The sequence below is a fragment of the Aythya marila genome, assembly GCF_965140915.1.
Source record: "Aythya marila genome assembly, chromosome: 2".
Classification (NCBI taxonomy): Eukaryota; Metazoa; Chordata; class Aves; order Anseriformes; family Anatidae; genus Aythya; species Aythya marila.
Genome location: NC_139043.1, coordinates 129503335 through 129529476, shown reverse-complemented (window position 1 = coordinate 129529476; position 26142 = coordinate 129503335). Strand labels below are relative to the sequence as shown.

The window sequence follows — 26142 nt, the reverse complement described above, 5'->3', positions numbered from 1 at the left end:
AGATCAGCATTCAGGAGAGAGAGACTAGTTCTGCCTTCTGTGACCTGTCAGCCTTGATATGTCCGTCATGCCTCTCAGAGACACCCCTTGTAATCTTTTTCTGTCTGCATTAGCCCTGGTCCAAGGATTCTACTGGTATCAAGCCACACATTCTTTTTCTTTTGATCTTGGGACTTCACTGACAGAAGGCGGTCAGTAAGGCTATGCAGTAAACTTTCCAGGTCCTTGAATGCTGAATGATGTTACGAGATTCATTAAAACCTGCCCCTCAGGAAAAAAGTATTAATATCCACCTGTCTGCTCTAGACACTTTTTTAATACATATTGTCTCCATGTATTACTTCTCTGTTTTAGGGCATGAGCTCAAAACAGCAGTGATTGCTTCTTGTCATACACATACGTGAAGCCGCACACAATGCAATGTTATAAAAACAGTGCTTATATGCTGTCTTTTTCAAAAGGTCCTGAGGATATCTTTGTAGTGTTTCATATGGTGCAGTGCTGATCATAACTGACTCTCTTCTGGGATTAGGAGCAACATTGCTACACCGTGTCAGCACTGAGCTCTGCCTGAGCAAACCATCAGTGACATCCAGACAGCACAGCTGCCCTTCATCCCTTCACCGTCATACTGAAAGAGGAAGCAGGGCAGCACCACAGCTTCCAGTTGCAAATTAGATTAAAAATATATCACTCAATGCAAGCAGCCACCACCAGATGCTGGCTGTGTGAGATGCTGTGCTTTGGAAGAGGAGGTGGCTGATGTTAGAGGGTCCATGGGAATTTTTCAATAAAGCCACTGCCTGCACTTTCATCGCTGCTTGTTTCTGTGATATTTGATTTGACACAGCTGTTGCTTGCAGGGCTTTTCTTTGAAGGGTTAGGAAATCCTAAAGCTGTCATTTGGTGAGTGATACTCTTCTATAAACTGTCTGGACTTCTATAAATATTGCTGACTCCATGTAAAGCATTATTATCTAATCTCCCAGGGAACATCTCTAATCACAGTCTACCCGCCCTTGTCAATCTAGGACACATCGAACCCTTAGAAATAGCAGTGGAGAAATCATAAAATGTTCTAACACATGGAGCTGGCAGACAAGTGCGAGACAAGATCACAAACTGTGCAAAATGAACAGTTGCAACTGAACGTGCTTCTCTCTTTCCCCCATCAAAGTGGTAGCTGAGTGACTATGACTTCAAATTAACACTGGCCTTCACAGAATCACAGAATCACAGAATTGTCTACGTTGGAAGATCTTCAAGATCACCTAGTCCAACCTCTGACCTAACACTAACCAGTCCTTCACTAAACCATATCACTAAGCTCTACATCTACACATAGATGTAGACGCCTTCTTCCTTTCCTTATTTATTTATTTATTTATTTTTTTAAGTATATTTCCCTTTCATCAGAGCTGCCTATCTGACTGTAACACAATTACCTGCAGTGGACAAAACATCGACTTCTGCTTTGCTTCATGATGAAAGTGGTCTATTTTTCATTATGGATTCATAAAAAGTTTTCCAGTTTAAATAGGTCTGATCATGGTGTTAGAATGGGTGTTGTTTTAAGTCTGACTGTGCAACAGTTCAGAGGCCTAATTATAACTTCTTTATGTAAGTCAATAATAAAGGAGAATAGAGGTCAGGAAGAAGAGCTGGGTGGTTCTATTCACATGTATCTTTATCAAACTCATTCAGGAAATGGACCATGAATGCTAGGGAAATTGCTTTCTTCATCTCTGAGTTGGCCTTAGCATATATGTCCTCCTTGAAAACACTATCCATTGTGTGAGTGTAACTGCAAGGAGTGAATTTGTGATCAGACCACATACTGTTTTGTGTTGGAGAAGGTTTTTGTGAGGATTTTGGAGGGAGGGTCTCAAATTTTACCCACTTTGAAAGAAAACAAATAAACAAAAAAAAAGAAAAAAAAAAAGAAAAAAAAAAAAAGGAAAAAAAAAAAAAGGAAAAAAAAAAAGGAAAAAAAAAAGACCATTGTTCCCTGGTAGACTATGCAGGTAAGACATCCAGCAGGCTCTGCATGTATGTCATGTGTATGACATACAAACACCATCTTGCATTGTCTGCTTGAACACAATATACTTCATAACCAGCAGATGCAAACATACAGCACTGGCAAAATTCCAGGTACACAGACTCATGCAAACAAGATGATAAATATACAGCTGATTTTGGTTGTCTTTGCTGTTGCTATTTATGGAGCAAACTTGAAGTGTGACAAAAGTTGATTAGAACAAATGGGAAAACATGGAGCCACATTTTCAAAGCTATTTTGTTGTTTTAATGAAAACCAGACTCTTTCCAGCCTCTGTTACTTTCAAAGATTGCATTCAGTATTTCTGCCCCAGTGAGCTGATTTTTGGTGTGAAATAAGGCTATCACATGATAAGTTGGTCTGACAGTGCGCTAAGATGACAGAAAATTACAGAAATCAAATTGTCCATCCTTTTACTAGAGGCATGCCTATTTTCTTACAATTAAAAAAAACCCTACAGTGGTCTCATTCTCAGTGAATGATTCACACCTTGGCCTACAGAAACTACTTTGCAAGCCTTATAAGCAGCAGCTTTTTGCAACAGCAATTCCCTATTGCAGCACCCATACTGAACTCAGTCATGTAATGTGACTGAGTTGTCCTGAGGGTGTGTTCCACAGGCATCAGTGTGCACTTGTCCCTGACCTACACTCTTCTGTGCCTCAACATCTCTTCAGGGTAGTTTCTTATGAGCCCCGTGGAAAGGTCGACTCCAGGAGGATTTTAAATAAAATCATGGCTGTTGTCATTATTGCTTGTCTGACGTATTAAAAACAAAACAAAACAAAACAAAACAAAATAATTAATAAAACAAAAATAGCACACACACACGCCAAAACACCTTCTGGGGAGGCTGGAATACCTGTCCATGTTACAAAGAATGTGTTATGCAACTGAGTGAACTGCTACAGGATGGAGACAAGGATTCACAATTTTCACCTTATCATTAGGTTAGAGGCAAATCACATTCACCATAACACTTACAAGGCATCTAAGTGCTGATTTTGGAATTCCAGCCGGGACAGGGATACTTAGATGTATAGCACTATAACAGCTAAGAGCGTGGGTGGTTATCAAGTGCTGTCTGGTATCCCAACATCTGACTAAGGCTGTCACTGTATAAACATCAGGGCAAGGAACATGGCTGCTTCTCTCGACTCTGCAATGGTACAGTGACTGCTAGGTGGCTTAACTCTGTCGTTGGCCTGAAGAGACACCACAGCAACATTTATATGCTGTAAACATATGCTGTGGATTATTTTAGGTAGCTTGTTCAGTTGCATTACACCAATTCTAAAACTAGTGCCCCTTGGCTGGGGTCACCTGGCCTCCACAAATGGCCACAAAGTAGGGCTCTCTGTTTCTACCAACAAAAATCCACTGTGTCTACAGATGTGCTTCAGCACAGGCTCCAACTTGAATCTTGACACTGCTGAGGAGCCGAGTGTATTCCTTGCCATCCTATCTAGACTAAATGAGGCAGACCTCTTTCCCCTTACAGGTGCTGGCCATGACATTGGACCACATACCAAATATCATCAGAGAACAATGATGGCAATCTCACTTTTTCTTCAATTCAATATGTCTAGAGTATGTCCTCTTCCAGATGGAGTTTTAGTCCTGTTATCTACAGAGTAATGTCCTATTTACAAAGCTGAGACGGTCCTTCATTTGTCTTGCCTTTGGTAGTTCAGTATGTGCATGGCATTTTCACTGAACCAGCAGAAGAGAGTGCAAATTCAGGAGTGAAAGCAAAAAATGCAAAAATAAGTAACTTTCTAACATAGTAACATCTGGCACCAAGAGAAGAGAGGGGTGGTTTAAGTCATAATCTCACTCTTTGAGTATGAAATATGATTTCACGAGTAGTGTTCCTCAGAGGTTGGTACTGGGACTCTGGTGCCGTTTCACATCTTTGCTGGTGATGTGAACAGTGGGATTGAGTGCACCCTCAGCAAGTTTGCCGGTGACATCAAGCTGTGTGGTGCGGTCGACACACTGGAGGGAAGAGATGCCATCCAGAGGGACCTGGACAGGCTTCAGAATTAGGCCTGTGCAAACCTCTCAAAGATTTACGAGGCCAAGAGCAAGGTCCTGCATGTAGATTGCAGCAATTCCAAGCACAAATGCAGGCTGGGTAGAGAATGGATTGAGAACAGCCCTGAGAAGGACCTGGGGGTGCTGGTTGGTAAGAACATCAACATGAGCCAGCAATGTGTGCTTGCAGCCCAGAAAGCCAACTGCATTCTGGGCTGCATTAAAAGCAGTGTTTCCAGTGGGTCGAGGGAGGTGATTGTCCCCCTCTGCTCTGCTCTTGTGAGACTTCACCTGCAGTCCTGCATTCAGCTCTGGGGCCCCCAGCACATGAAGGACATGGAAGTATTAGGGCAAGTCCAGAGGAAGGTCACAGGGATGTTCAGAGGGCTGGAGCACCACTCCTATCAAGACAGGCTGAGGGAGTTTGGGTTGTTCACCGTGGAAAAGAGAAGGCTCTGGGGAGACCTCATTGCAGCCTTCCAGTACCTAAAGGGGGCCTACAGAAAAGCTGGGGTGGCACTCTTTCTCAGGGAGTGTAGTGATAGGACAAAAGGCAATGGCTTTAAACTAAAAGAGGGTAAAGTTAGATTAGATGTAAGGAAGAATCCTTCACTCAGAGGGTGGTGAGGCACTGGCAAAGGCAACAGTTGCCCAGAGAAGCTGTGGATGCCCCATCCCTGGAGGTGTTCAAGGCCAGGCTGGATGGGGCTTTGAGCAACCTGGTCTGATGGGAGGTGTCCCTGCCCATGGCAGGGGGTTGAAATTAGGTGATCTTTAAGGTCCTTTCCAACTCAAACCATTCTATGATTCCATGATTCTATGATTTATTTTTGTAATTTCAGCATTTGTTAGAACTTCGTTTCCAGATTTTTACCCTAGCCATTAGGCAGAAGTTCACATTCATTGTCATGCACCGGCCTATTTAAGTTGTACAGGTACCACTGAGAATACCACCTCTCAGAAAGCTTTATTACCTACCAGTTAGGATATCGCAGTTGTCAGGATACGGGTTCAAATTTGAATCTCTGAGGCTTGTACATTTTGTTTTTTAATGTTGGAAATGCCATAACATGTAGTCCTTATGCAGAGAGTAGGGTTGCCATCTCTGAGTGCAAGTTCTGTCATGCACAATTCCAGGAAAACGGGAAGTTAGCGTTTGTGACAGCAAAAAAAGCACTTTGCTGCAGTTTCAGCAAAATTGCTGAAATAAGTGGGTCATAAGCCCATATGTCTCCATCCATACATACTCCAAAGCTGTATGGACACAGGTCTGGGAAACCTGCTCTGGGTGACCCTGCTTAAACAGGGGGGTTGGACCAGATGACCTCCAAATGTCTCTTCCAACCTCAACCTTAATATGATTCTGTAATTTTGTGATTCTGTTTCCTATCAGCTTGCTTCAGCAGCTTTAAAACAGAATGTGTTGGATCTAAAATTCTAATTTTTAGAGGTGTAATGTCCCCTGCATTTTTAAGGGACACAAGTATAGTACTCAAAAATCTGGGTGACAGTCAGAAAGGTATTCAAACCACTGAACACAAAAAATTTCAATTACTCAACATAGCTGTGCTTGGAAGAGACAAGTACCTGCAGAGCTACATTCAGAAAAGCTGAACATAGAACAAATGACCTATCGAGAAGAGCAATATTGTTTCTCTGGTGTGTTGTTTTTTTTTGTTTTTTTTTTTTTTTTGGAGGGGAGGTGGGGTGGGATTGGTTGTTGTTGTTTTTAAATAGGAAAGCATTTCAAGGAGGGAAATTTGGCAGAATTTTCTGAAGATTTTTGGATGCACTCTGAGAAAGTTTCATCCCCATCTCAATTCCTTAAGATCATAGCTGCTTGGAGACCTCGCCTTCCCATCTGATATCTTAAAAATTATAAAGTTATCCCTGATGTGATAGGAAGCTCATCAATAAATTGTCTTAGAAACTAGTAACAGAATCCAGTCAGATTAGTTTTGAAGATGCCTTCTTTCTCAATGGCCAGAAGCCTGAAAAGGAGAATAGCCCCGTACAGTATTGCTCGGATCCTATGTATTTAGACCAGATTTACACTTAGGTATTTATTGCATACGTGTGTGTTCATGACATCAAAAGAACTCAGCTGATACATCAATGGAAGTTATTGGAAGCTATTGTCTTACTCAGCAGTTTTCCTGTTGAAAATTCTTCTGTTGAAATCATTCACATACGGTACTGTGAGGCTAAAAAGCAAACTCTGGGGATGCAGTCTTGAAACAATTTGGTTTTGTTAGAGAAAAGTATTGTGTTGATGTTCTGCATAAATATATGACTCTTTGTTTTGTTGCTGTCACATAAGGGCAGCAACATTTATGCAACCAGTTAGGGAGAAGCCTGTTCTGCAGTATGATTTTGCTCATAATTCTTGTGAGAGGATCTTTTACTACTTGGTCAACTTCAATTAAAGTTTGTAGTGGTGGCTCAAAACTACTACTTCCTTCTGCTGTCTACCAGACAGCTACTTAGAGAAAATGTCCTAACATCCAGTACCATTGAAACTCATTCTTGATATACTATATGTTTATTAATTATGTTTAATATGCAATGGTGTGAACAGATTAGTAACTCCTTTTCTGAATTAAAATAACAGATTGGAAGCAAAAATATAAGTATAGATTTATTAGAGAAGTTATCTAAAATACATTATTATTTCCCTCTTTAAATTAGAGCATATATTATTTCAATGAAAAGATACTTTGTATTCTATGGTAATAACAATTTTTAAAGATAATACTTAATTTAGGACATTTTTAATTAAAAAATTCAACATACTACCATTAAGACATAATGTTGTTGATAGCATGGGTAAAAATGTAAAACGGTCTTAAAAATATTTACATGTCAGTTGCTTAAAATCTAAATCTAGTTCTCAATATTCATTTTACTTTTCTTCCTCAATATACTTTTTTTTTCCTAAAACATACTTATGTTCTGTATTCCTGTGCTTTTGACAAAGCTTCAAGTTATCATTAGTTATGTGTACTACCACACCTGTGGATGAGGTTTCTTAGAATGGCTTATTTTTCTATCACCATATGCTCTCCCAAACAGCCAATGTATTGTAATACCAAAGTTGTCAGTCACAGTAACTCATCAAAATGCACACAGCCCACCCCCAGGCTTCCCACAGCCCCACACATAAAGAATCTATTCCTGTTTGGCCAAGAACCTTTCACATTTCATTAGCTGGCATTTTAGATGCAGAGCGAAAGAAAGAATGGACCTGGGAGACAAGATGTTGCCAGGGCACACATGGCAAAGGTTTGATTTGTGCTTAGCAAAAAGGGTTCCTCACAAACACAGCAATTCCTAACACACTGAGCGCTGAGGTTACTGGAAGGAAGCTCTGACTTCTCTGCTCTTCAAGGGCTGACATGGGCGCCAGTTGTCCACCATGTGGCACACGGGCTCATTCTCAGCATTGAAGCAAAGGCCACGGAGTTTGCACATCTGTGGAAAAAGGCACAAACATTCTCAAATGCATACTTGTTTCAGCAGGACTACCTGAACTATACACCATGGGCCTGAGCCAGAGATCCAATTCAAAGTTTCATTACCCATAATGGTCTAGAGTTGACATCTTTGCATGTCATCCACACTATTTCCTGCCCAACACAGGCTCTCCTGTCAACAGAATATCCTAAAAAGAACTAAGGTGGTGCAGAAAACAAAGACCTAGGGCACATGTTTTCAGAACTCTGTGCACAAAGAGCTGTTTGTCCTTGGTCTACATCTGAATTGAAACCATTTCATAGCCCTTTGAAAGTTGTACTGTTTCAGCTCTTCTGAAAGCTGAATTGCTTTGCCTGCTTGATATTTAAAAACAAACAAACAAAAATTATCCTTATCCTTAGGTACAAATTAAAACAACCAAATTCATTCAAGATATCTTGATTTTCAAATACTGTGAGAAGGGAAACTGTTCCACATCAACAGGAGCAAACTGCAATGTCTTAGAGTAAAGGTGCTTGTGCTAAACTGAAATTGGTGTTTGCATAGTGCAACGTAATAAAAGCACCTTGATGTCTAAGCAACCATATCCAAAACTACTTAAAAGACTGTCAAAATAAGAACCTGCCCCAAATGTAATCTCACAAGCCAACTGGAACTGCTGACAGAAATATGTAGGAGAGATTTTGTATGAGTCAGACTCCAAATCAGGCTTTCCTTTATAGAGCAGACCCCAGGCAGTGACCAGCCCAGGAGGCCTTTACTTTCAGGACCCAACAGGAATGAAGTTCAGAACTCAGCATCTACCAGGAACCATCACTGCAGCAAATGATAATGGACTCATGTGTACACTCGTGTACTTTGCTTTATGGTTTCTTGTTTTGATCAGTTTTGTAATGAAAAGGCAAGCTGCCACACGCACTGTTTTGATCTCAAATTCATCTTTGAAATGTCGATTGTAATATGAAGGGGTCTGTGTGGGAGAAACAAGTGGTGTCGTTTACCACTTGTAGGTGGTGGAAGTAGGTGTAGTAGGAAAAACAACTTTATTTTGGTGTATGTGCTCCTGCCCTATAATAAAACCATATTTGCAAGCCTTGGATCATCAATATCAATAGTTTAAAATAATCAAACAGCGTCACCTTAAAAGTTGCAGTTTATTAATAGTAACCATTGCTACAATTACTATTTCCAATAGTTCTTCCTTGTTGTGTATTCTATCTTTTATCATGTTATATCCCAACAGATCAGTTGCACTTTTTTCATGTCAGCTAAATAAAACTCCTAGAATTATGTGTATAGTTTTAGCATGGGTGCCATTCATAAAAGGGATTTAAAAGTTTGAAGGGTAAACTAAAACCCTTCGGGGCTAGCTTATATTTATAGGCTCCAGATTCTATTTATATCTTCCAAGCACACAGATGCAAACCCGAGGATAGAATCTTGCCTCTAAGTAATTTCATTAATGGATGGTGCAGAAAGCTAGGGCCAGGAGTGATTTAATCTGCATAAGCTCTTTCCCACTAGGAAGGTTCTATCCTCTTCAAGCTGCACAACAGAAAATGGGATTTTTTCAGACAGCAGACTTTGGAATCTGCAAGTCTTCTCTCTTCCAAACAAGGCAGTTTTGTTAGGATTGTCACAATTCTGCGTGGGATTTCCCAGTCTGTTCTGTGATGAATAGTCCTTTTAAAATCAGTTTTGTGTATCCTGGAATTGCTGGAAGATCTCAAAGATCTACAGACTAACTACAGATCTACAGTGTGTGACTGCAAATGCAGAATAAATGCTCTTCAGATGCTTGGTAAACCCAGTATTTTCAGGGCAAGCACAATTAAATAGGTAACTGCGTGTGCAGCAAACTTGCTGATGCTCACAACACATGCTAGACTTACTCTGCATGTGTAACCAGTCCTCTCATGCATCCTACGCTTTTCCTAGATTTTTTTTATTTTTTTTTTTACCACATGGCAGCTCCAACCTGATTTAATTTTTAAAACCCCTCACATTTTGCCTGGACTGTGTTCAAATGGAGGACAACCTTACATTTTACATCTTCCTCTAATTCCACACATAGTAGAGCTTGCCAGAAGAGCATAACCAGCTCAGATATATATTTTTGACATGCGATACTAGCTACTAGCCTGCATAGCTCTGCAGTAGCATAAACTGCCATTTCAAAGATCACTTTGACAGCTGAACCAAAGCAATTGATACGATACCAGTCAGTACACACCTATTGGCACAGTCCCCTGGAGACCTACCTGCTCAGGGCTGACAGTGATGGGCTCCTTCAGAACATGCCAGATCACACATTCAAGCAGTGGTGGAGTGGTCAGGGAGCCAGGGTATGTCCAGTAGTCTCGACATGCAGGAAGTAGTCCAGTAGGGTCAAAGTTTGTGAAAGAAGCTTGCTTGCCCTACAATAAGGAAAGTAGGCAGGCTATTGTCAAGGGAGAGACAACATACTCCCACCAAGCTTGTCATTGTAAAGTCTTCTACAGAAGCTACATATTTGGAGAAAGGGAGAAATGGAGTTTAGCATACAGTGTTGAGTGCTTCTTACAGTACACTTGGAATTATGTACCAGGAGTCTGTATTTCAGCACTATCTCATTTTTTAAAACTATCAAGACAGTTCAGTATCTCAAATGTTGAACTTAACGGCCTTTTCCTTTAGAGATATGATCTGTCCCTGCTTGAAGTAACAATGAGATTTCAGATACCATGGACACTGATGCTACTGGAAAAACAGAAACTGGGAAACCTGTTGGAGTGTCCACTAAAGTAAATGGCAACATCCGTTTACGTCAAAGGGAGCCTGATAACTAAGATTTCAGTGTAGTCTCGTTCTGCCTTTCCTGTCCACATATCTCATTGGCAAAGGTCTTAACCCATTATGAAGGTACCTATTTACTCAATAAATACCTTTAGTTACTCATTACTTGCTCATTAAGACCACATATGTGCTTCATAGTAATTAAAATACAGAAAGGCTTTTTTTTCCTGAGAGTTTTATCCTGATAAAAATTTGCATCTGGAAGACGAATCCTACCCTATAGGTTTAAATACTGATGAAAAGACAGAAAATGGATTCACGGAGATAAAAAAAATGATCACGGTTTCTAGTATTATCTGTCCTTTATCATAACTTAGTTTGAATCTCTTTTGCATTTAGGATTACAGGAGCATCCATGCTGATGGCATGAAGGTTTATTTTACTCCCATATATGCAGTGGACTGGAAAAAAGTGAACCGATCCACTGGGAAGAAGTAAACTGATCCAGAAGTCCATTTTCTGGATCATACAATTGTGAGGATCATACAGTTGTGACTGGTGGCGTCCAAGACAACATATATTACCTTGGTTTGAATGGAGTTCAGAGCATCAACAACTTTCTGTATTTCAGGTTTGGCGTTCCCTACCTGTAATAGAAACCATATGAAAAAAAAGTAACCATGCAGTCTCATGACACTTTCAGTTATCTGTTACAATTCTCAAGGAAACATTTTGTAGCACATTTTCATAGCACCATTTCATTACATAACAGGAGTATTATAGCAAAAGTGACTGGAACTGTCTCTGTAAAATCATTCCAGTTGACAGGCAGCACAAATGGGTCAGCCAAGGACACCGGACAGAATAAAGTTATTTTCTTTTACAGTATGTGGTCTATTTTTGGACTTGAGCTGTTCTTTTTTCACATAAGTCACCCTCGTAATAGAAGAGTGAAGCCAGGACAGAGTGCACACTGCTGGGTCACAATCACCTTCTTCAATTAGCTATGAAGACAATTCAGCTGAGTAAAAATGCTCTGGATGTTTAACAATAGCAGTAAAAAGAAAATAGATGCTATTTAAGCTGGTCATACCGCAGATTCATACATATATTACTGAGTCAGTTATGCATATCATCTTTCTCTGACAGGGTTATGGCAGTGTCACTGTCATGATGGAGGCTAGCATGCTGCTGGAGGGTTGCCACAGCTATGGATGGCAGTCATACTCCACTGTAGGCGTACAATTTTCATATGTACAGAAAACCAAGAATTTGGAGTACCATCTAGTCTGTTCTGGGCTTACGTGGCATAGCATAATGCTGCCTTACTCTGTATTTTAGGCTCTTGGGTCCACCTGGACCAGTGAACATCCTGGACTAATCCAAATAATAGGAAAAAATAAGTCTAACTAACCTTCATGAAGATGCCCACTACAGCCAAACCATCCGGATGCTTCACAGCTTCAGCAAATTTTCCATATTTTACATTCCAGTGAACAATATGAAGCTAGGAGCAAGAAAACAAGAAGCACTATGAAAATTAGATTCCATCCATAATACTTTACAAATGAGCATGCAGGGAAGTAATTTATTAAACATTAAGAGCAGATGGTGTTTTACTGCTGAGATTTAAAACTTTTGTGTACAGTTAAGAATTTGTTGAATCATTCATTAACTTTGAAGTTTCATTTATGCAAAGAGATTTCTGTCATACATTTTACTTTGCTTCTGACTTTTATTCCCAGATGAGTTTTAAATGCAAACTCTGGGCTGTATCTTTCTGCTTTTAGTCTGGTAAAATTCCCGTTATCTTCAGAATTAGTTTTTCCTGCATGCAGCCTGCAGGATTTTGATATAGTACTTTCGATGTAGCTATGTATTCTGGACTTCTTATCAAAGACATGATTGTCCAGTGTCAGGACAGAACAGACATTAATTACAGATCTGACCTCCACTCTTGATTTTTTTAAAAAATATCATCCTGCCCTGTCATGGAAAGTCTTTGAAAAGAGTATTAAAAGAATCTCCAGGTCATGTTAGCCAGGATGTTCTTTTCTTTTTTATTTCAACATTATTTCTAATTGAAGTACATCTGTCTGTCTCCCCATAACTGCAACTCAAGTTGAGCAAGTAGTTATGGTACTGTGAACAGATGTGAGGCAATGGTGACATTTTTTTAGGTAAGAATAAACCGACTCTTATCAAAAAGCAGCAAAGCTGATAAATTTGTGGAGCCATTTCCTCTATCTATCAATGCAAATCACAGTTATGTTCAGTTCCTGGAGCAGCACTGTACCAAAATCTTTTATGGTAACCCCCACAGTTTCTTGCCCTTTGAAGGTTTGCAGAGCTGCTGCTACCACCATGCTCATTACACACAAAAGACTGGAAAGGCAAAGCATGTCCTACCTCCGCATCATATTTCACACCATCCACAGTGTGCTCAGACCCTTGGCCCTCACAGGAACCCCAGTGAATATGAAACTGCACCAGCCTGTAGACTCCATCCAGCGCTCCCCCTTGCAGCACTGCAAAGCAAAGGGACTCTGTTAGCATCTCCCATAACCTTTGCTGTCAGGTCTCACTTCAAAGAGGAAAATCCATCTCAAATCTTCCAAGTAAATTACAGTTTATTGCTCTGCATGCTGCCATGCTACTCCAGATCATCTTCAATGGCACACTGCTGCAAAAAGCCAAAATCAGTAATAAACATATAAAACCAGAAGTGACTTTATAGTGAGTCTCATCAGCAATTTAATAGGCATGCTAATATTACAGGTGACGGGGGAAGAGCTAAGGATGTAACTTTTCTGTCACCAAAGAAAAAATCCAAGCAAAGGTCCAAAGACTAGCCATTGTAAGTGCCCTACATAGATTTATTTTATGATTTGGTCTTCAGCTATGCTTTCATCTTTTACTTACTAATGTCCTTGGTCCCTTTATTTTGGGCTCTTTATCCATTTAGGCAAATCCTGCAAATCCTGTGGTGAATTGGATTGAATAAAAAGCTTTTGGCTCCAAATTAAACCCTCACACCTGTTAGCTGTGGGATGCAGCAAGGTAAAGCACTGGGCACAGTGCAAGGAATTGCAGAGATGTGACTTTGAAATCTCTCGTCTATCCCATCTTTTACTCCTTGAGAGTGAGTTTAAAAAATGGTGCTGAGAATGGCAACACCTGCAGAGGCCAATTTTTTAAAATAGGGTTTGGAAATTAGGCATTAACGTATGCTCTCCATGATTTGTCATTATTCTTGCTACGTGACTGAGGTAAGTGGAGTGCCCAGCCACACATTCAATTATACAGGAGCAAGTTCCCCTGGGCACCCTTATTCTGCTCGTTAGTTTTAACCTCTACTTAAACTGTGACCAACCACCATTATGATATGCAGGATCGAGCCCCACTACTGCCAAATGCTCAAGGCACAGACAATGTCTCCTCCAGTGCAACACAGAGCACAAAACAATAGCAAATAGTTCTGTTCAATAGAGCTATTTATCTAAGTTATTAGAGCAAGATCTCACACTGGTTTGTGTTTTTTCTAAGTATCAAATTCACGATTAAATCTTTGAGGAATTAATATTTGAAAAATCAAAAATATTTTTAAAACATCATTTGAAATGCTATATATCTTAAGAGATCAATTTATCTTTCAATATAGAAAATAAATATATAAATAACAGAGTGACAGAAGAGTGTTGACATCAGTTATTACATCTAAGTGTGTTCTGTTTACGTGCCACAAACAAAATGGTTCTGTGGAGTAAAGATGCTTGCCTCTCAGTTTGCAATTAGTCTAGACATGTAAGTATCACACGTGCATGTGTGAAAATATACATCAAATGCAGATACGGAAAGGTCACTGTCTGTTCAGGTTTGAATAATTCTGATTATACGCAAGCATGGACAAACATACCCGTGGCTACTTGGCAATGGGGGAGCTCAAAGTGGTGAGAAGGATTTGACTAAAAATCTGGAATACAGGAAAATCAAACGTAAAATGTATGAAACACATTAGTTTCCACTTGTGTGCATTACACATGCAAAATTTGTTTCAGTGGACAAATTTAGCATTTGCCTGGGGCTCCGTCTTTGGCAAATACATTTAGAAGTCTGCCAACATGCATTTCTGTTTGAAAAATGTGAATATATGTTCCGATGCAGTCCTTGTAATTTCAGATACTGTAACCAATGCTGAACAGCCAGCAGACCAAGAGTTACCCTACTACCGCCAAGCTACGTGATACGAAGAGGAATGGCTACTTGAAGTAATTGAATAGGCACATATTTTATTCTACTTCTGTGTTTCTGCATGTGCTAATTGCCACAAAGCATAACTGATTCAGACACAGTACTACAAATCAGAACAGATGTTGGGTTTTAATAGTTTTTTGTTGTTGTTGTTGTTGTTTTTGTGTTTTTTTTTTTCAGAACAGCCACTGTGAATGTGTGTTAGTTCCACTTTGAAATGAAGCAATCAGTTGCTATGTCTTTACAAATGCAAAATCATTTAATCCACACAATATCATGTTTCATTAAAAGACAATGCCATGGGGTTTCAGTTTCAGTTCCTTTGGCTAATGGACTTGTGGCTTGTTGCAGATACAAATGGACCGAGGTTTCACCATTCCTGAACCTCAGAAAGCACTAGTGCAGCACAGGTTAATCTGCCATTATTAATCAATGGAAAGCATGCTGAAGAGCAGAACCATGCAATTGTCTTAAATCCATTTGCAGTGTTATTTCTACATAAAGTTTGCTATCATTTCATAAAACTCAAAGGATGCAAAAAAATCTCGTGGTTTTTGCTTACTTTTCTCATTCTGTGGTTCTCAAATCCAGCACTAGCTTATTTTGACTCACAGCAGAGCATTCAAAGAAAGTAATAATTAGATTAGTGGGAACGAATACAAATTCATCAGGCTTAATTACACAACAGCTCTTCTTGTTCTATCCTCCATTAAACAGTTATTATTTTTCCTTAATATTCTCCAGCCTTTCCAAGGAAGCAAAATTTAAACTTAAAATGCAAAATAGAAATGTTGGAACTTCATTTTTTTCTAGTGCAAATGTTTTTAACCATGAATAAATGTTACCAGCTTTTGGAAAGCAAAACCTCAAGAACCTGAACAGCATCTGGGAACTTTCCTATCCCTATCTCATGTGACATTAACATTGATTCAGGCCCCACTGAAGACAGATGTACATGTATAACCTTTCCATCTCCTTTTTCGTAGGATGGGAAAAGTTTGTCCACAGTCGAGCCCCTGAGCATTAGCTTCTTCCTTTTGAAATCAGTACTACTCAAAACCATCCTGGAAATACACATGCAGCTATGCTCTCTTTTGTTATATAGCATAGCTTCAGATGCAGAGTGAAGACAGCACCAGCTGACCTGGTGCTGTCTTTTCTTAAAGCTTCATCATTCTCAACAAAATCTACATCAGTAACCTGGTTTCCACAGACATAGCAGCAATATAAGAGGTAACAGCTTGAAAATGCAGCTTTTCTTCTATTTGACAGTTATTTGAAATGGTGCAGTGACATAAATTTGGAGCCAGTTCGCTTAGATTAAGAAATAGTAACTATGATTTCAACCTTCTACCATTTACTGAAGAAATTATACTAGTAACATCCAGCAATTATATTGCACTCTTATTAAATGATCTCATAACATTATCTAAATTAGGTGAAAATAAGTATTAGCAGAGCTAATTTGGGAAGTTAAACAACCACATGAACTGTGCTATTAGTGTCTGTGGGGTTTCTTGGATAAAGGTGAACTATGTCTGTCTCCATTACATGGTTATAGGATATTGGAAATGCACAGAAATCAAGGGGGCATTGTGTTGCACATGGGGCAGCTGTTTACTGAGGCTACACAATTTCTCTGTTGTGCTTAAAGGTGAGACACAGGGTAGTTACTTTTTCCATGTAGAACAGTATGGCTTTGTAAAAAAATACTGTGAACCGCTTCTCTTTTTTTTTCCCCTCCAGGAAGTGGCAGCAGCCACGTGTTAAGTTTTGCAGGAATACTGTGGAATTACTGTTGCTGTAGTTACCTCCCTGTATAGGGATGTAACAGAACAGGAGACTCATAAATCTCATTAAGGCAATAAACTTGTCAAAGAGGTAATATAAATGGCTGAACTCAAGATTGTTTCATGAGTCAGAATGAATTCCCTCCTACTGTACAGTTTAGTGTAATAAGAAAAAATGCTACCCTGAAGTTTGTCATTCGGAGAAAATACAGAATGAGAAAGTGTTCTTCACGTGGAAATCATTGACAACAAAATTTCTTCCACTAAAGCATGATGGATGTGGATGTGTTAAGTTAAGCTTAACTTAAGAAGTTAAGCTCTTACTGAGATACCACGAAACAAGAACATAGCAGCAGGACAGTTACAACATCTACCTTTGAGGACAACCCACTTGCAAACACACTGCTTTGGTATAAAGAAAGCCATGACTTTGTACCAGCCTACAATAGATGTGCACATGTATATGGCATTGTACGCATATGCTCATATAAATTCATGCACCGCACATACATTAATGTTAATGTTCTGTAGGCATTTGTGTATATGAAGACATCTCTGTGCTAGAAAATCTCTATGCTAGACCCTGCAGAGATAAAGTAGAAGCAGCACTACTTGAGAAAAAAATAATCTTGAGCACCATGCACTATTAATGGCACAAAAAAGGCTCTTACGAGGATGCTCAGGGATTAGCCTTGTGCTCTTATGCAAGGATGGGCTTCCCCATCTGACAGACTGGAGAGTTCAGTTGGGGTGAGCTGTCACTTCTATGAAACGTGGAGTGCAGAACATCACATTTTCTGAGATGTTTCCTTCTTTACGTTATCTCTTTCAAACAGTCCTCCTAGGACACTATATCATGGCAAGCTGGAGAGTAAGACAGGACGTAACTGTAAGGATCATACTTGCAGATATATCTGTAATACTCTTCACCAAGAGAAAACCTACGTAATTGGTATCTCCTAAGAAAAACCCTGCTCTGACCTTGCTAGAGGGTTAGCCTGATAAGGCAGCGAGGATGTTCCAGGGAGATAGACCAGAATGAAACATCTGCCAAAATGTAGCAGGTCTGCATACGTGTGTATCAGCAGCTGCTCAGTGATTTCGATTCACCCCAGCTGAACTACTTCATACAGGCTGGGTAGCAGCCAGACTCTGACCTGCTTAAGCATCCAACGGCAATTATGTTCTTGTCTTTCCTCCTCAGCCCTTCAGGTCTTTCAAAAAGGCCCTTTGTATGCATGATTCAAAGAGACAGATATGTGGGAAAGTCTGTGGCACATTTAAGTGTAAATGTGTTTGTGTGCACCCAAATGTTTGTGCATACATACCTACATAAATGTAAACGTCCACTTACTACTTATAGTGAATTAAGGAGTAGTGGCAAGACAAGTTGCTATTTGTGCATTTACAGATGCAGCTTGTGAATATTAAACATGACATAAAAATTAGATGGTATATTAATAATCTGTTCACATAATATGATGTATTTATTGTTCCTAATATAGGAAGGGTACTATTCAGTATTCACTTCTGTTAACCACAGCGAAATCCACTGCTCCCAGGGACCAGTGGAATTTATTTCTGATATCACTCATAAATGGAGATTGTTGTGTGAGTCATAAGGTGCTGTAATGAACCCTTGATCAGCATTCAGTCCTCACCTGTCACCCCTTATGAGCCGACAATGACTTCAAAAGTACTGAGTTGGAAGCATTAAGATTCTCTTAAGAGTAACAATTGACTTAATTTCTGATGGCAGTGACTGTAACACTCTCAGAGGTTGCTTACAGTTTTGGAAGTTTTGTATTGACACAGTGCTCGCACTACTTTGGGGTGTAACAAAGGATGGGTGAACTCAAGGAAGGGGAGAACATGGCCTCTATGCACTCAGCAGTCCCCCTTTACTCAGCTTCTAAGTTAACTGTTTTCTCCTGGTATTGCACAGAAACACCTTTAGAGGAGTCATTTGGAAGAAGTGAAAGAAGTTGCCAGGATACCTATATGCATAAGCCATGTCAAATTTCTGCTCTAAAGCTTTTTTTTTTTTTTTTTTTTTAAATGGTATAAGTGAAGAAGGGCACTTTTGAGCTCTGTAAAGAAATGAAGTCCTGAATCCAGCAGGGCTGACCTCAAGCCCTCTCATCTTCCTTTTCAGTTCCCTGAAGCGCAAGAGCTATACTCAAGTCACCTGCTTGCTTAGGCTTTGCAGCTTCTAGCAACAGCAGTTGAACAGAGAATGCCTTAATGATCACACACCTTCTGGGACCTCTGACTTCCTCGTCAAGCAATGCACAAAGATACTTACGACACATAAGCAGCTGTCTGAAAACAGTCCCCTAGAGCTATAAGTAATCAGTTCCCCGATTTATGATTCAGATGGGTTAGGACATTGCTTAGCCCACATTTTATTGTGGAGTTTCAACCTGTGACCGTATACCAATAATGTGCAATATATTCTGGTGTGGATAATGTTACATCTTCAGAGCTGGGAAGCCTAAAAATAGACCAGTGGCAGTGACTTTGATTAAGAGTTCTGCCTTAAAGGCAGCAGACCTGCGTGTTTTTTCCTCAGTCTACCTGCTGTGGTGGAGGTGTAGGAAGAGAGCACCAGAGGCACAACTTTCAATGCACCTCACTGCCAACCAAGCTGTGCCACTGCACTGACTGTTGAACTCAAATACAACAAAATGGATTAATCTGCCTACAGTGAGTCAAAATTCAAGACGACTGAAGTGTCCTCATTAATATTGCCCATTATAGGAAGAATTGGGTAATTGATTACAACCACTGAGAGTCCCTCTAGGGGTGCTGCTACCAAGGTCATTACTGTTTCACTTCCCTAGGTCTCTTCATAATTGTGAAGTTCCACCAGGACTGAATTTCTGTAAAAGTGTTACATTTACTTGGGACTCTGTCATGGATTTCAGTATTATCCATATCTAGCTCAGCAGCAAGGAAGAGGAAACGAGTAAGAGCTGTCCACATGTGAAAATGACTAGTACATTTAGTAATGTCTTTAGAGGCTTACACCATAGTTGCAATGAACTTCTGACAGGTTCTACAACTAAGATACGGTATTTTAATATTTTTGTTACAGAATAACTTTTGATTGACTTCTTCCTTTCATAAGATCAAACACAAGATCAGAAAATACAGAATACCGAGCTTATTGCTGTGAGCATTTCCCACTTGTATGTCAGGTTTTAGGTGAATTGTGAGAAGTTTTCCACAGAACTTACTGAGAACAAGCTATATGTATGTTACACAAATGCTTTTATGCTCTTGAGGCTTTCTTGAGCAAAGTCACTTCCTGTGGTTTTACAGCTCTGAGAAGTTGCCGTTTGTTTCTATCTTTTAGGGTGAGTAAAGTGATACAGACTACCATATAAAGTAGTTAGTATCATTAAGTAGGTACCCTGTATGAGACAGATCTCTCCTTTGCTATCCAGCTTTTAAAATAAATTGCAATATTATAGTTCAGTGGTTATCAGCACCATTTGCTTGACACATATGCCAATGGCCAAGTCCCAGAATACAAGAGTGGACAGGCCTAAATTTGTACTTTTACTCCTAGCAACATATAGAATTTTTGCTTTTAATTAAAATTATAGAAGTTTTAATCACAAATGCCTGCAAATACTTTAATTTTCACACTTATTACAAGACATGAGAATTAAGAAAGCAACTGCAAGAGCAGAAGGAGAAGAGAAACTAACAACCAAAGGCAGAAGTTCATTCTTTTCTACATACAAGCCCAAAAACCATTCCAAAACACTGCACAGAAACACAATAGAAGACATGATTTTAACTAAGAGAAAATCATGGAATTTCAGTAAATAAAAAAGTTTAAAAACAGCAATACTGACTTGTCAGTTTACGTTCCATACACCATTTCTATCAACTAGCAGCTGTGAAATATGAAGGGAATACACTTCAGGAACTGACTTAGGCTTTAGAACTGTATTCTGGAATATAACAGCTGTCACATAAGCCATGAAATTCAAAGGCTGTACTATAAGAACTGAAATAGAAGGTTGGTGTGTAATTGCTTAGGAATAGGGATTTTTTTAAAGCATGCTTAGTAACATCTAAGGGTATTTAAGAGAATTAACAAGAAAGTAGAACAAAGTCAGGTTCTAAAGCTAAAATGGTTTTAACATCATTTTATTTTTCAAATATCTTTGTAAAGGGAAGTTTTATAGGTCACAGGGATAGTTAACTTTAAACTGCATCAAGAGCTACATCTATAGAGCTCCACTTATTAGTAAAGATCTTCTAAAAGGGCAGAGAGGAACACATCTTCCATGAAGATACATTAGTTGCATAAATTACACATAATCTTTTGCATTAAAAAGTTGTTTTTTTTTTTTCTTTTAAATCCTTATGCCAAAGCATGTAAAAAGGGATATTTTAAGAAGTATAATTTTTTTACCTTTTAAACTTCCTATTTCTCATTGATACAAACAGAAGCTACAGGCTACACATACTTGTGTGTACGTGTATGTAATATATATACAAGCTTTATTCTTTTGGGGGGGGAGGGGGGGGAATATTCTATAAAGAAGTCTTGAATATTCTGGTATCTCCTTGACTTTAACTTGTGATCAACAGTATTCAAAGTAAGTATTTTCTAAATCAAAGAAATCAGTAACAACCATTTTCAGGGAGTTTTATCCAAACACATTTTAGCTGTCTTGCCTATGTTACTATAGTATTACTACCTGTACTTCTTATAACAAGAACTAATTTTGCATGCCCCGGAAGAGAAGTCTTCAAAAAGACATTAAATACACAGAACTGCTGTTCATTTTACTTCTGTGTCATTGGTTATGTGCCTGAATATTCTTAATGAATGGATCTACTTCTTTGCGTGCTATTACTCATGTGTTGAACATTATACACAAACAATGATCTTATTACTTCATTTTACGCCTACTACCACAGATAATTCCTTACAGCATACGGGACAGCTCATGGAAGCAAGCACTATAGCCTATCGGGAGTATTTACAGGATTTGGTCTCATTGCTTCCTGTAAGATATAACATCATATAATTTCATGTAATTTCTCATCATGACTGTTGTTGAATGTCTAACCAAGAATTTGAGAGATCATTGTACTGTTAGTCTCAAAATTCAGAAATTGGAGTGAATCAAGCACAGTCAAGTCAAAGACAGCTTTATTTTCTGTAAAGAAAGTAGGTTACCTAGTTAACTGCATACAAATGAAGCCAATAACTGTGCTGCCAGTTAGATTTTATGCACTATAATTGTCAATACGAAGTGTGATATTGAAGGATCCACCCTTACCTGGATTCAGAGAGATACGTTTAATGTTGTTTTTCTTTTTAAACACTCAGTTTACGATTCACTAATAGAACTACTGAGAATATTTCTACATGCATCTCCTATCCTCCCACTCTGAAAGCTGTGTCACTGCCTATCTGTCAGAGGATCCCTGTCACAGATGTTCTGGTTCTGCACTGACTTCTCATAAAGAGCATTCTTCCTACAGACATTTCTTTAATACAAGTTTCTGCCATTTTTTTCTCCGAAGTTGCCAGATATAAGCTAATTTTCACCGTCATTCCAAACCTATGCATGCACAAAGTGACCAGGTAATAGTTTTGTTACACTATGAGGACCTGAACCTGCTTCCTTTGGGCTCAGTGAGAGTAGGATGACTTCGAGAGCAGACTTGCATGTGAAAACAGAATCAATTTTTTCTACTTTGAATCATTTACCTTATTCCTCCTAACACTGCAAAAACACGTGCTTTAACTACAGTTCTTCAGTGCTTCAGAAAAAATAAACACTAATTCAGAACTTTTTTTTTTGCTTTTATTAAACATACAGATATTAATGTGGATGTTCTGAAAAATTTATATAGAGACCAATGTATATCTATACAACTGTGAAGCACTGTTGACCAGCTAACACTGTTCAGTATAAAGATCATAACATACAAAGTCAAATTCTCAGTGCAGCGCTGAATGTGTTATACCCTTGTATTACACTATCTGGAAAAAAAAAAAAAAAAAAGTTTTGTAGGCATGCTTAATTTGTTTTCAGCACCATTCCCTAACTGACATTGCCAAGAAAGTGTTTAGCAAAATAGGGCATTTGCTCAAGCAAGTTAAATCGGGCAGTGTCTAGAGAAGGCAGTGACTACAATGGGATTGTTTTTGCTGTCTAAATTAAAAATAGAGGCACATTCACTGTAGCAGCGTGACGATTTCTGCAAGTTCAGCCAGCTGAAAAACTACAACTATGGACACCCTGCAAAACCCTTGTTGCAACTGTGCCTTAGATTTCATTTGTCCATCAATACGGCCGTTCCTTTCAACAATGTTGCCAAAAGGTTTTCAGGATTCCATGCTTAATTTTATTCACCCTACAGAGCTATAAGACACTGTGGAAGGACTGCCTCCTAGTAAACTTTGTAGGAATGTGTCATACACATATTAACTTTATCTAGAAAGCCCAGAGTCAAGAAATGCCAGGGATAATGCTTGTTTGAGTTACATAAGAACAAAGAGGTATTTTCTAATCATTCTTCTGTTTCTGTACTAACCTGGGAGCGCATTGGCTTCAGAAATGTGAAATAATATTTTGATAACCAAAGAAACTATTTCCAAACTATTTCTACTTCAAGTTGTTAACTGCAATCCTCTGTTATTCTATGGCCAGTTTCTTCCTACGATGTATTTTGCCTTTTTAACCATTTGGTTGGTAGCTTATAACAAACTATGCCTTAATCTGGTATTGTCAAATAATTTTTATTTATTTATTTTTTTAGCCCTGCACATCCATGCTTCTATCCAAATATTTCTCACTTAAACAAAAAGAAAGCAATTCACTTCTCTGGAGTTTAGAGCAGGGCAGCTAAAAATCACCAAGACAGACTTAGTTTTCTTCTAACAGGAGTTCAGTTTTCCTCCAGTGCGGGATGCTGAATGCTTCAGGGTTGAATCCTGACCTTGGTACCTTTTTGTCTTTGAAAAAAACCCTTGTGGCCTCAGCAGGTATTTTAGTTTTAGCGTTAGTAGCAGTGTTAGTGTCTGTTTCTCCCACCCCTACCCCTGCACACACACAACGACGAGGTCTCACCTGACTTGTCGGAAGAGTCGTCGAACTCCACGTTGAAGGAGTGCCCGTTGTTGACGATGCTTTTGGCAGTGCCGGCATCATAACTGAAGCTGAGAGGCTTCAGCGAGGCGTCGTACCTGGCGGACTTGCTGCTGATAGCGATGGGCGACTGGCGCTCTCCATTGGCGATGGGGAAGTGCTCGTGCCAGTGAGCGGGTCCTGCGGGACAGCACAAAGCGGCTCGGTGGGCACGGCCACGAAGCTCAGGGGATGCAAGGGACACCCACACCTGGACAAACCTCGGCGCTTTAACAACGCACTATCTGGGGGGTGCTCGCGAAGGAGCTGAGGGGAAATCCCACCTGGGGACCGAGGCGGGGACCTGACAGCCCCCGAGCCTCGGAGGGGGGATGCCGGGGTCTTCCCGGGGCGCCTTGCAGAGCCCCCCTAGGTACCCAAGCACGGGCACAGCGCTGGGAGCTCTGAGGATGCTCCAGGCGAACCGCGGGGCGCGCTTGGCTCGCTGCCCGAGCGCAGGTGGCATCTCAAGGTTAAAAGAGAAAATTAAAAAAAAGGAAGGAGAAAAACAAATAAAAAGCGCTCGCTGCCGCTCGGGGAGGCAGGTGCCAGCCCAGCGGGACGGCCGCGGCTCACTCACCGTCGTGGCTGCCGTATCCCCAGTGGTGGGACATGGTGCCCCCCCCCGCCGCCTCGATGCGCCCTGGCTGCCGCAGCGCCGTGCGGGCGGCGGGGCTCTCAGGGGCTTTTATAGGCTCCCGCCAACTCCATGCCCTTCTCCGCGGACGGAGGAAGGGGTGGGGAGCGCGGGCGGGGGCGGAGGGAGACCGGGCTCGGGGGCGGAGAGAGCGGGCCCCTTATAATCCGCGCCCGCGGAGCCGCGCCGGGCCCGGCCCGGTACGGCCCGGCTCGGCCGGGAGCGCTCCGGCCCGGCTTGAGGCAGCGCGGGGCGGCTGAGCCCCGCATGGCGCCCGCACCTGCGGAGAGCCCGCCCGTGCCTGGCCGCTGCCCTTGCGAGAGGTCCAGGGCACCGGGAGCCGGAGCGTGCCCCCGTGCGCCTCGCTGTGCCTCCCCGGTGCCTCGCCGTGCCCGGCCCGCGGCCCCCTGCTGCTCCCTGCCGGGGGCTGAGGGAAGGGCGGCGCGGGCGGCGGCGGCCGCTGGGGGGGGACACGGGGACACGCGGCGGTGGCCCTGCCGTGTGGGGGCCCTGCCAGGCTCGTCGCCTCCTCGGTGCCCGCTGTGCAAGGGGGTGCCGGGGTTTGGAGCGGTGGTGGCGTGCGGGAGGAAAGGGGGAGGCGTTGATCCTTACTTGGGAGAGAGTGTTCTTGTCGTGGTGCTCGGGGAAGGCAGGTGGAGCTGCGCGTGTGCTCAGTTCCTGAGGAGCATTTAGGAAGCACCGGCTCGGTGCGAGAGGGGTTCGGGCACCGCTCCCACGCGGGTGGACGTGTGAGAAGATTGAGCAATGCATATTTTAAATGGTTTTATATTGCGCAACGCTGCCCTGTTTTATCGGGGCACTGGAAGGATCAGACCTCGGCAGCCCCTTACAGCCGGCTACGTCTCGTCCTGTGGCCAGTCTCATTCCTGCAACGCAGCGAGGTGAAGCAACTCGTACACGAGTGGGGCTGCTGGCGATGATTTTCGGTGTCCTCCTCCTCTGAGAATTTCTATTTTTTTATATGGGAGTGACACTGGAAATCTTACTTTATTCCCTTTTCTCATTAAGGACGTTTAGCGAAATACGTCTGTATTTGTATTGCGCCGTGATTCAGCCGTGGGATCCGAATCCTGTTGTCAGTTAGGTCATTGTACATCCCGAGTAACACCCCCAGAATGCCTCCATCATTTACATTTGGCATTGTAAGATGCGCGTCATTTGTTTTTATTTGTTAAGGGTGGAATAAAAAGTCTACTCATACAATGTGGTTACTGTTGCTAATAGCAAAAGCTACCAGATGGGAAATTCCATATAAAAATCAAAAGGCATTTCTCAGACCTCTTCGAGTATAAGCAGAAAATATTTAAATCTTATTAGTGATTAACACAGTGTGTGTCCTCTAGCATTTGCATTTGTCTATTCAAGATGATTTAGTAACTGCAAAATGGAAATGTGAAGGCAAAACTGTATACGCAGAAGTTATTTAGAAGACGCTGTGGTGTATATGATGTAGAAAATAGAAATGCATGTTAGAAATTATATGGAAAGCCTTGTTTACTCATTACAGACCCTTTTCTGGCAGTCACATTCTAAATCTGCTCACTATGCTGTCCAAGTGTATTAGCAATCTCTCATAAACACACTCACAAATCCATACAGGTAAGAATCCCTGAAGAATGAAACAGAAAATATCCATTTATGCTGTAGGAAGGGATAAGATTTCTGTACATTTCAGAAGGCTTCCTTCCATTTAATCTTGGTACAAAAAAAAAATCAATTCAGCCAGATTCCTCTGCACTCTTATATGTCAAGTTTCTACTGACGTCAAAGGGAGCACCAGATAAAGAACAAGTACAGGATTAAGTACGACATGATGTTTGGGATGGTTGGCTTCCTCAGAGACTGGCACAGGGTTCTTACCAGGGACATGGAAATTACCAGCACCACCAAGGGACTAGGATTTTAATTATATTAATCTTTGTCACATTA

At 40.8% G+C, this 26142-nt stretch overlaps 1 protein-coding gene across 1 annotated transcript; it reads right to left on the bottom strand.

Annotated features, from left to right (window-relative positions):
• Positions 1-6173: 6173 nt before the first annotated feature.
• LOC309874901 (carbonic anhydrase 2) lies at positions 6174-24295 on the bottom strand. Its single transcript, XM_082753645.1, has 7 exons — positions 24136-24295; positions 23499-23696; positions 12758-12876; positions 11763-11855; positions 10933-10995; positions 9835-9990; positions 6174-7570 (listed from the first exon to the last, which is right to left on the bottom strand). The coding sequence occupies exons 1-7, from the start codon at positions 24167-24169 to the stop codon at positions 7451-7453; spliced, it is 783 nt and encodes a 260-aa protein (XP_082609771.1). The 5' UTR covers positions 24170-24295; the 3' UTR covers positions 6174-7450.
• Positions 24296-26142: the final 1847 nt, after the last annotated feature.

Excerpts from the sequence above, each read along its gene's own strand:
- LOC309874901 (XM_082753645.1), bottom strand. The coding sequence starts at position 24,169 with ATGTCCCACCACTGGGGATACGGCAGCCACGACG. Across the intron at positions 11,856-12,757 it reads GTGTGAAATATGATGCGGAG|CTTCATATTGTTCACTGGAA; the intron begins GTAGGACATGCT and ends TCTTGCTCCTAG. Across the intron at positions 10,996-11,762 it reads TAGTGGGCATCTTCATGAAG|GTAGGGAACGCCAAACCTGA; the intron begins GTTAGTTAGACT and ends TTTCTATTACAG.